Here is an 11,671-nt window from a genome sequence, read left to right as displayed (position 1 = left end):
AAGATGTTCATGGATATGCTGTTGTCAACTAAACCCTCTGCCATCCATGTGTGTCTTCAACACATCTAGATATAATGTCCAAACTACGGAGCCGTATAATTGCCGTTTGAAATACAAAAAATCATGCATGGTTTTCAACCATGCATGATGCTTGAAGAAATGATTTATACGGAACGAAAAGCGAAATGCACCACGCATATACCACATGCTTCTCCTAAGACTTTCCTGAAAAAATAAATAACAATTACTCGACCTGTTTGTGTTCGACGGCGGATGCACTTGCAGTTGGGACATCTACGACATAAATCTCTATCGTCCTGTTCCTCAGGTAACTGTAGACTAATTTCGTTCTCGTCGCTGATAGAAGTGCCATCTTCGCTGATAAGTCGGTACTCTGCAGTGTTATCTCGGTGACCAATGTGTGCTCATTTTGCATGTTACAACTTGAGCCGGCAGACTACATATCATCAATTTTGTCAAAATATTTTGCTTGAATGAGGTAGAGAGGTTAAGAATCACGTGTTATTTTTTGACTGCAGTTTAAAATACTCTCAAAAAGATTTCACTTGTACACACAGACGGTGAGGTTTGTGGGTAGTGGAAAGTGCCCGAAGTATCCACCCACCTTTCTTTACATGACAGATGGTTGTTTCTATGCACAATTACTGTTTCAGATACCTGACAAACCTTTTTTAACTTAAAGCTACTTTCAAACCAGCGAAGGCTGAATTACAACCTGTGACATCAAGTAAACTACTTATTTGGTTGGTCGTATTTTACGTTGTATTCAAGAATATTCCATTTATACGACGGCGACCAGCATTGTGGTGGAAGGAAACCAGACAGACCCCGGGAACACGATCACCCGCAGGTTGCACTAACACTCTAATCACTCGGCAATGGATAACAGAACCACACAAGTGGATTACAACACAGAAGAATAAGTGAGTGTGATAAACACTATCCCATCGATCTGACAGCTTTGTATGTGCGAAATTCGTAAATAATAATTTTGTTGGTTGCTGTAGAAACTAGAAATCGGATTGCCTCACACCTAGAGATTCTAGCAGATATTTTTTGGAAAAGATCCATAGTCGCTAATCAAATCAAGTTTTCTCTATGGTAAGAATAGCCCATATTACCTTTGGGAATGTATAAGACAACTATCTGTAATATTTATAGTGCTGAAATGATTCCAATGTTTGCAAAAGGTCCAAAGCGACGAACTTTATTACTGATTTTCAACCATAAGAAGTGCACAGACGAAACTGATATTTTGTAACAGTCAAAAAATCGTCTGGAATTGCGATGATCGATATTTTGCCAAAAATCTTCCCATATCATCTTTTTAAATATGAAGTTTGTTACGTCCACGTGAACATGAGCACCAAAAATGGAATCCCAGTGAGAGACCCATGATTTATTGTGCTCACACGTCTTTGAACATGACTATTTTCCGGGTGATGACGAGGAAACTTGAAATTTTATCAAAACTGCTCTGGTTTGCAGGGGAACTTAATCCACTCCGTTCCTGTGTTAAAGGGAATGACTTGTACAGTGTTCCCATCATTAAAACTTTTGATAGCCAGTTAGCTGACATGGAAACCAGAAATGTGACCAAAACTGGCAAGGTTTAAATGCGAACCAAGCTCAACTCAATATGAACCTCAATACCAAATATGAAATCCTTATCTCAGGCAATTTAACTTTGGTTGTGATCATGTCGTTGAAGCTAGCTCTTTTCATTTTGTTACATGGAAACCAGAAATTTGATTCAAACACCTGCAGTTTAAATAGGAACTTAGTCTATCTACACATGAACCTATATATCAAGTCTTCACCTGAAGCTGTATTGCGATCACTTTGTTCATATGGACGGATGTTGTGATGGCAATATGCCTATGGGATAGAAAAAAGATGAAATAAAACCAACAAGCAAACAATATAGCACAAACTAATATTTTCAAATCATGTCACGTTAAACTTTTTATTTTTGCCACTTTGTAAAGTGGTTTATCAGCTAATATGACATAGGTTAATTTTGTCTCCCATTTAAATTAACACACAGCAAAAGTAAAAAGCAAAATTAATACATTACCACCCAGTACCTTTATTCTTTATACAGTATACAAGTGCAACTTATTGCAAACATTCACTCAATAAAATTGTTATAATAAGATGAAACGTTTGTCTTGATGGTCTATTCTATGATGCTTATGTTCATCTAAAATGCAAGTCTATATTACTGACTCAATACAAAAACAGCTCTTTCCAATACATACTGGCAGCTTGCCAACATCAAACATCAAACTCCCTATGTTCTTTTCAATATTTTATCTTTTGAGCTTCTTGTGATATTGGACATCCAAAGAATATCACATCTTCATAATTATCCAGTGGACAGGTTGAGGAAAGTACACTTCCTCAGAGGATACAGTATTTAAAATATATGCGGTATAGCCCAGAGTAGAAAAGGTGTTAATATAAGAGTGATGATCGAACACAAAATGAGGTTTGTCATTTTCAAGTCATTGACATAAAAATACATGCATGTCAGTTATTTCTACCACAAAACAGGACTGTACGGTATGCAGAAAGCAGATCAGTGAATCATGTTAGCAAGCTGTTCACACTCCTGTTAATATGATGCAATGATCTGTCCCACGTAAGAACATAAAATACCAGGCGAACACCTCTTCAGAGATCTATCCAGGGTATATGTCCTTTTAACTGCACTCTTCTCTCATGTCGCCTCGTAACATTATCATGTATCTCAGGTGGAGTATCTGGTTGCCATGGATACAGGTTTTACCAGATTTTTCAAGCATGCCTGTTGGTCAGTTACTCTAAGTCATCCTCCAGTGGTGTAATAGTGGCTTCTTTTGGGACAGCATTTAGGGATGTCAGTTTCTGTTGAAAAAACAAAGAAGAAAGGGTTAGGGAAATACATCCAAATAATATGCAGTAACTGTCATGTATATGTTTCTTAACATGAAATACTTCAGTTTTTTGTCATCTTTTACTGTACAGTGTAGATGCACACTACTGTGAGTGAGTGAGTGAGTGCTTGGCGAAGGAATCCTTAGGGTGCATGTACGTATAATGTGCCTCCTTGTTGCAGGATGGATTTTCCACCGCTCTTTTATTTAGTGCTGCTTCACTGAGATGACTTACCGAAGGCAAGTAAGCCGCCCCGCCCGAGCCATTATACTGATACGGGTCAACCAGTCGTTGCACTATCCCCTTCATGCTGAACGCCAAGCGAGGAAGTTACAACTTCCTCTTTAAAGTCTTAGGTGTGACTCGATCAAGGATTGATCCTGGATCTACGGGTCCCGAAGCGGACGCTCTACCCACACACTACTGTGAAGTATGATACAGTCGTTGTCTCATACTGTGATTGCTCTAAAAATCGCATTAAAAAGTGCAGTTACAGGTAAATAAATGTTACAAAACATAGCATGCTGCTGAAACTTACTGTTCACACTAGAACAATATCCTACCATCCATATAAACCTTCTTCATGGCATCTTTTTTCAAAGGCTAAAAGATCTCTGATAATTGGACAAAATGAGTGACTCAATCATGGACGAAATTTTAGGTCAAATATAGTATACCCAATTTCTTGATCCACTAACCTGTTGACATGTAATGTCTTTGCCAAATTGATGATGCCACCATATATTCCGATGAACTCTACTAATCGTTCCACTTACACTAATGCACTTAAATATATTAAGTGTCAAAGCATTCGTAATGCCTTAAATTGACTAAATTTGATGGAATGCGAGTATTTGTGTTTTCTTTGATTACTTTATTTGTATGTATTTTAAAGTGAAGACAGCCACCTGACTGATGTTTATGTCCATGAAGACAACCATTCGAAGTATCTTAAAACTGGCATTAACTATTTTTTTAGATTTTTTTCAACTGAGTAAAAGTTTAGTGAAAACTTCGGCCTTGACACAGCTTCAGCATGTCTGAAACATCTAGAGCAAGGTGATGTCATGTTTACTCTAGTTTTCTAATGTTTGAAGGTATTTTCCCTATAAAAGTCTGAGCAGTAGTGTATGGAAGATAAAAGTTCTAGACTTCCGTGCTGTTGGCCTAAGTGATAAATATTGTTTTCTTAGATATCAGACATACTAGAAGAAATTTCTTCCACTGCTTGAACTGTTGACACAGTAGGCCTACAGTAATTATTTACAAGGAACTCCAGTGACCCTGTTTAAACAGCTTTAGTCTGCTGATGCATGACCCGGGTATTCCTGGTTCAGGTTGTAGCTTCAATTTTTGTAGCGGGGGCTTCTAAGTTGAAAGCAGTGATGACATAGTCATCACGGACGTCAGAGAAAGCACCATTGGCTTGAACACCGCGTTCCAATAACTTTACTGTATTTTATAGAGGAAAACAGAAAAAAACATCCCTTACTTATGAGAAAAACTGAAGGAGCAAATTTAAATTCTTCAGTCTTAATAAATTCAGAGAAAAAAAATTATATCAAGCATTTTCCGGTGAGATGCCAGCTTCTTATTCCCATAAACCCGTGGCATCCCTAATGAAGTCTGCACTGACTCTGACATCTGTTATTTAGAAACGGATAAAATGGAACCATTTTTGACATCGTCGTCAAACATTACATGGCTTGTGAATCAACTGATTTTACATCTGTGGTCTGTGAATGGTACAGACCTGTCCCACCTCACTTTGTGAAATTTGTAACTGTCCCACCACACTTGTGCAGTAGTTCTATGTTATCATATGTCCCACTTCATGAATGGGTAAAGGCTATGTCACAGCTTAGGTCGCACAGTCTGATAGCAAGGTGTTTGATTGGATACAATTCTGGCTGCCTGAAAAATGGCTGCCTTGACTTACACCAGCCGTTTGTACAGTATTGTCATTTTGTTCTACGTGTTATTTGGTGAAATCTCATTAAAATACTATGATGTGATACTTTTTAGAAAGGTTGAATATCCTGCCTTTCCTGATTGAAATATGTTTTAGCCAGGTGATGTCCTTGTCCTTTAATGAAGTGAGATGTGTCTACCTGGCTGACAGCAGAAGTTTTTGCAGAAGTAGTTGGAATATCTGAGGAGCCAGTGTCTGCTGGAGCACCTGGAGAAGCTGCTGAGGCTGACCACACACTGCTACAGCATTGGCCAGGTGTTCTACACCATCCTCTATCTCTCCTGAAACCAATAATCTTCATTTAAAACAAGCACAACCGTGTATGAACATAAACTGTTAACAACATACATGTAAATGTACATACGGAGTTTCATTTCAGTTCATAAGTGTATGTAAGTTAATTTTTCACCCAGTTGTAGTACAGATCCACATCCAAATATTGATCCACAAAAAGTTACATTGATTCACTGGGAAACCTTTCTCCCTAAAGTAATTTCTGCCCATAATGTATGTTTTGTTGGTGATTCTTGCCTTTGTCGTCAAGCTCTCAAGGTTATGCTTGTGTAATACAAGAGAACAAGGGTCACTTAGGTTTGAACAGCAATCACTATTCTACAGGAAAACGTGCACCACTAAAGAGTACATTCAACCAAATTAATAAGATCACGATGGGAACATCTGGAGTGAGTAAATGATATCAGAAGTTTGAACTTCATACATGTGCGCTGATGAGAATGGCACCCCAAAGCAGATTTACCTCCAGCCAGCAGTTCTTCCCCTAACTGCACCTCCTGTAAGAAAAACCTCTGCATTGCCTGAGGATCAGACAGGTTGGGAAACTGAAACAGAAACACAAATACACATGTAAGATTCGTTTATTTGACCGTAGTTTTACACTGTACTTGAGAATATTTCACTTGTATGACAATGGCCAGTACTTTGGTGTGAGGAAACCGGGCAGAGTCCGAGGGGAACCGATGACCATCCGTATGTCACTGGCAGATGTTCTCACATATCGCTAGAGAGGAAGTCAGCATGAGCTGGACTGAAACACATATTGACGAGAGGTTTCTGGTTTAATGCATCAGTCACACATGAAACACCTCAGCCACCACAAATTTATATGCAGCTTGATTAGAAAAAAACATTTTAAATATTGACTTGTGATTAGGTACTTGTGAAACTCCCAACATGATTTTCAGTGACATGACCATGGGCGAGTGGTAGAGAATTTGTTCCTTGGGTGTAACTCACTCGCTAAATTGAACTTATTCCAGCTATAAATCAGCTGACATTTGTGAAAATGGCGCATTACCTTAGGGCAGTTGGAGCCACTTTCTATATTATCAACAGAATTTACAATAATTTACCTCAGTGGATGATGATTTAGAAGGTTTGTGTTCTTTAGCCCTTTTTCTTCCTGCAACAGAGAACATAAAGGTGAAGCTTGGGTGAGTTCCTAACTCTAATTTGAGCGTAAAATAAATTCTTAAATTCAATAAATATGTGCAAATCTGCGAACAAAACCAGTAGAAGGATCGCAATTTACAATTAAAACAACACACGTTACTGGTAAAGCACCCACATGTGATGTAAATTACAGTATAATAAATGTTGTTGTTGTAAAGGGCAAAACGCACTCACTTTCTCGCAACCTTGTCTTAAATAACGGGTCACTCCTTCTTTTCTTGTCAAAATATATACAATATCCAATAAAACATATTCCTGCCCCAGCAGCAGCGATACCTAAAGTAGCTTTAGATATCATTTTGCACAAGTTTTCAGTCACCACATGACGCAAAGCACCTCAAACCAGCGTGGAGTTACCGGAAGTGAAAGACTATTAACCCACCAGGAGGGCGTGATGGGAAATGACGGGTGTCAAATTGTTCACCGCCTGAACTCACCGCCTGAACCAGGCAGGCTGTTGTCGGTCAGCCAACAGTCACGTTAATATCAACCTTCTTACCTTTTGGTGTTTTACCCGCATTCAAGAATGTTTCAGTTATACGACTTATGCGTGGTGATAGAAATCCGGAAAGAGCATGGGGAAAGCCCCGGAGCATCCGCAGGTTGTTAGTTAATATAATAGCTGTATTAGTCCCAGTTAATATTGATTGACTCGCATGAATTGTGAACATAATGATTGCACTTATTGTTTTCATTACATATATTTTAGATTTGTGACTTCTAGAAGGGTGAGCCTATGTGGTGTTGTCATGCAGCTTCACTCTAGCAATAAACTTATTTCGTTCTAATTAAGAAAGGAAGGAACCAGTATAGAACTACGTCAGAGGGTACCGGTACCGTGCAAGTTGAAGTGTTTTAATGCATCTTTACTTATTTATAGGAATCAACCTGAGTTAAGTAGGAAACTGTTTCGTAATTACGGCCCAAAATCAAAACATAGGCCTAACAGCCTGTAAGAATCAAGGACGTTTTAAAAAATGGTGATCACATTAAATTATCAGACAATCACAGTTCATTTAAGCAAAAAAAAGTAATATTATTAATAGTAGTAATGATTAAAAAAATCAGCCAAAATATCAGGTCATAATATTCGAAGAACATTTATATAATTAGGAAAGGCTGTTTTATCGGGATCCGCTTGGTTTTCCCCCAGCGGGCCGGGGATTATCCTTATCCTAGCCCTATACGGTCTCGAGAGATGATTTCGATCAATTTTTGGGTGAAATCCATGAAACAAACACACGCCCTCATTAAATTACATGTTATCCATGAACCATTCACATTTGTCTTTGTTTTTTTTTTGAACGGAAAAGTATAGATAATAAAGCGTTACTGCATTAAATTAACCTGATTTTTTAGCTTTAATCCCCCCCCCCCCATTAAGATAGACTGATTCTCAGCCTGACTTAGAGAGAACAACAGAGCTTCATATCTCTCCGTCTATCTTATTCCCAGGTTTTCCATATCTCGCTAATTAACTCATTTCCTCGTTTTGTGTATCTCGCTGCCTAGCTTCATAATCACACTGCCTCGTTACCTCACATTGAATTTGAAAGGGTAAGATAGCGAAGTGGAAAAGCCCTCTTTCGGCTTCCATACAATATTCTTGTGGACCATACATTGTGAATTTTGAAGCCATGCACACAGCGTAGCTATTGCTAATTTGTCTTGCACGCTTTGGGACAGCTTGCTGTATTTTAATGTCTTAAGCTGCTTTCTTGACAATATTGCTGACGTTTTTATATTTCGTTGACCTACTCAATTTTTCGCATATTCCGGTATAAGACAACAGCAAGGTATTTATGTGGGTGGAGGGAACTGGGCAGAACACGAGGGAAACCAACGCCCTTTGTAAGGTATACCATACCTGAGGTTCAACCATAACTTGATTCAAACACGCACTTTTATTGTTGGACTATAGCTGTCTTTTGAGAGAAAACGCTTTGATGAGTACAAGCGCAAATAGAATTCGTTCTATAACATAACCAAAAATGTATCCAGACTGCTGTGAACGCAATTACAATTAATAACAGCTAGCTACGGAGCTGTAAAAGGGACATGGTGGTTTTCTTTCTTTTTTTTAACTTTGCGTTTTTTATTTTTCCACTTTTGTAGTCGAAGTTTTTCTTTTGCTAAGCAGGCCCAAAGAAAATAAAAGCCCACAGAAAAAGATCTCGGGTGCCGAGATAATCGGCCAATCGGATTAAAACTTGGTTCGTGGTTTGGTCTAAAATTGCGATACCTGTGGTCAAATGATTGGCTGGTTATCTCGGGACTCGCAATGTTATGTCGAGGTCCGAGATAATCATCCAATGATAGTGTCACCACATACATGAGTGTTTCAACAAAAGCGCGAAGCAAAACGTAATCCGACTGGCTTATTATCTCGGGGCCCGAGATCTTTTTCTGGAAATTTTTCTTTTTTCTCGTCTGCTTAAAAAAAAAAACAAATTCAACCCGATCTCTTTTTTTCTGGGAGTCTTTCTTTTTTTTGGGCGTGATTATTTGTTTATTTGATTCGAGTTTTACGCAATACTCAAGAATATTTCACTTATACGACGGCGAGCAGCATTATGGTGGGAGGAAACCGGGCAGAGCCCGGTGAAAACCCACCACCATCCGCTGGTTCGTGGCAGACCTAAATAAAAATTCGACTGCCAAAGTGCAAAAAATAAAACACGTACAGTTAAAAAAGAAAACCGCCATGTCCCTTTTACGGATTTCGAAAATCAAAATTCTACTCCACAGTGTAAAATAACATCATAATGCAAGTATATGGAATAATTAATTTGTCGAAATAATTTATTTTTCTCCAATGATGTGTCAGAAATGAACCTTTGCTTGATAAACGTCACACTCACATATTAAACCCCCTGGGCGTCGTTTCATCCAAAACAGTTAAATATCTCACAACCTTTATAGGTGGAATGATAGTAAATGGTTATAAATCATGATTTGATAATAGTCACGGAAAGTCATTTTGAAACTGTTCATGCTTGGAGATCCAATAGTCTCAAACATCGATTCCTCTATTTAAATTACAGTGCAGTACATAGAAGAATTATTTCCGGACTTAGCGGGATACCTGCAGCGCTTTCTCTTAGGAAGAATTACTGTTTTTTCTCTACTTTTCTCGCGCCGATACCGTTTACGCCGAAACGTATATTCTTTGGGCGGCTCCCCGCGAATTAGTCGGTCACGTCTGTTAGCCGTGTTTTCCGGCTGCGCCATTTGGTGGCTCTCTAGCTGTCCTCCCAGTGGTTCTCTGTCCGGACTGGTGCTCGATGTGGCGCCACCTGGTGAACGTTGCTTCTTAGAACCTTTTGCACAAATACCTTTGTGTTTCTTTCTCTGTCGCAGCAGCATGTCTTTACCGTTCGTGTGAGGAGAAATGGGTATCGGTGGAATGCGACCTCTTGCCACGGCTTTTCCAACGTCCTTTCCATCCATTAGTTTAGCGCCAGGTGAAAGGTCTAGGGGCGCCACCATGTTTCCGAACACACCAGGAGTCTTCATAAAATCACTGTTCGAGTTTATCCACTCACTTACTTTCTCGCCGCTAGCAACTGTGCTCTCCACTGCTCTTGACGTCGAGGGCCCTTGTGCCGTATATGTCTCCGTAAGCGTCTCTGTTCTGAGCCCCCCATCTTCCTTGTAAACCCGACTACTTTGTGCCAATGTCTTGGATAAAGCTTCTTGTCTCGCCGAACTGCATGAGCCAGGTATTGAGACAGCCTTTGGTGGATTGCCCATCGTGAAACCTACTCGTTTGTCTCTGGTTGGAGAGTTACGAGGTTCCTCAAGCTGAGATTTGGAAACATTGGAACCACCTTTGATGGGCCTTTTAAGAATACTGGGGCTTTTGGACCGGGTGGTGCCTGGACTGCTGCGTGTGGAGGATTTGCTCCTGGCCTTCTTGGGAGTCTGTGTACCTCTGTTGGAGGAGGTCTCTTGGGGAGAACAGCTGTAGATAATGCAAAGTTTGTTACCTGACGGGGACTGCTGCACACTTAATGGCACCATCAGTCGAGATTGGCTGGCAAACTTTGTCGGAAACTGAGCAGGAATCATTCCTGTTATTGCTGGGGACGACAAACTTTGTTGTACTGGTGGTGTTATCGTGGAACTACGTCTTGCTCTAGAAGGAGAAGGTGTCTTGCTTACGCTCAAGTTGTCGTCCTTGGTGGGTTGGGTGGAGGATGAACGAGTCATTCGGAGATTCTCCACAACGTACTCATCTTTGACAGATCTACTGGGACCTGGCTTTGGTGATGCTGTCTTGAGTTTTCGCCAACCATGTTTGAGACTAGGGAAAGATCTGCTGTCAAAAATAGTCGATCGTGACAGGGAAGTCCACTCAAATGCCGCAGCCTCGCCAAGCTCTGGGGGCGTTTGTCCCGGGACAAAATATTTCTGCGTCACTTGATCATAGACTTTCCTTGTCATACCTGGAATACGCCACAACTCGTCGATATGTTTAAAGCTTCCCTTTCGACGCCTGTATGCGTTGATAGCGGAACACACTTTCACTGAGATGCCCAGGTTTTTCCGAAGCGTTCTGGTCGTTGCTGAGTTCAAATCTTTGCGGTTATCCATAGTTGCTTAGGTGGATCGTCTAACCCCATTTCACAGCTAAACAACATACATTTCTATCAATGCATTATTGCGTGCGACCGTTTGTTTAAATGGCATCGTGTTTGTTGACAATATACCATGACAACACCATCTCCAACTATGACGTAACGTTATTCTGTGTGGGGGGATACCGGCAGAATGCTGAAATGGAATATATTGCCTCACCGACGCTCAACGTCTTACCGCGGCGTCAACAGCACGACGTCACAGTAGGACCACATAGGTCGAAGATAAACTCGCGGCACGCAACATGTTTTACGTTGAAAAAAAAAAAAGCCAAAAGCAAAGCGAACCTCCTCACGGGGAACTCATAAAACTCTTCACGCCTGCATCAAGACAGTGCAAAGCTGTGGCGAATTATCGGTGTACGAGAGGAAAAGCCACGGGTACATTTTACACCAATCGGGTTGAAGAATTCTCTTAGCTGACAGCAATATGTATTGGAACAATACAATTTAATAAAGTGACTATTTAACATGTGAATTTCTGAGTAAAACGGGAACATGCATACATATACTTCGTTGTTGTGCTTTATCTGGAGACTGGGTTTGTGGCTGGCAAGGTGCAGTCGTTTCCTTACAAAGTCCTGCCGGTTTCCTACGAACCCAAAGCTGGCTGCCACCTCGAAGCTGAAGTATTCTCAGGTAATGTATA

General features: G+C 40.2%; 1 protein-coding gene across 1 annotated transcript; it reads right to left on the bottom strand.

The window, feature by feature from the left end:
• Window positions 1-1,970: 1,970 nt before the first annotated feature.
• LOC135468583 (mitochondrial import receptor subunit TOM20 homolog) lies at window positions 1,971-6,730 on the bottom strand. The gene is made up of 5 exons (XM_064746922.1): window positions 6,557-6,730; window positions 6,283-6,332; window positions 5,670-5,751; window positions 5,052-5,193; window positions 1,971-2,910 (listed from the first exon to the last, which is right to left on the bottom strand). The coding sequence occupies exons 1-5, from the start codon at window positions 6,678-6,680 to the stop codon at window positions 2,904-2,906; spliced, it is 405 nt and encodes a 134-aa protein (XP_064602992.1). The 5' UTR covers window positions 6,681-6,730; the 3' UTR covers window positions 1,971-2,903.
• Window positions 6,731-11,671: the final 4,941 nt, after the last annotated feature.

The sequence above is a fragment of the Liolophura sinensis genome, chromosome 6 (assembly GCF_032854445.1).
Source record: "Liolophura sinensis isolate JHLJ2023 chromosome 6, CUHK_Ljap_v2, whole genome shotgun sequence".
NCBI classification, from domain to species: Eukaryota; Metazoa; Mollusca; class Polyplacophora; order Chitonida; family Chitonidae; genus Liolophura; species Liolophura sinensis.
Note: the sequence above shows the minus strand (reverse complement) of the source record. Positions and strands in the feature narration are given on the sequence as shown.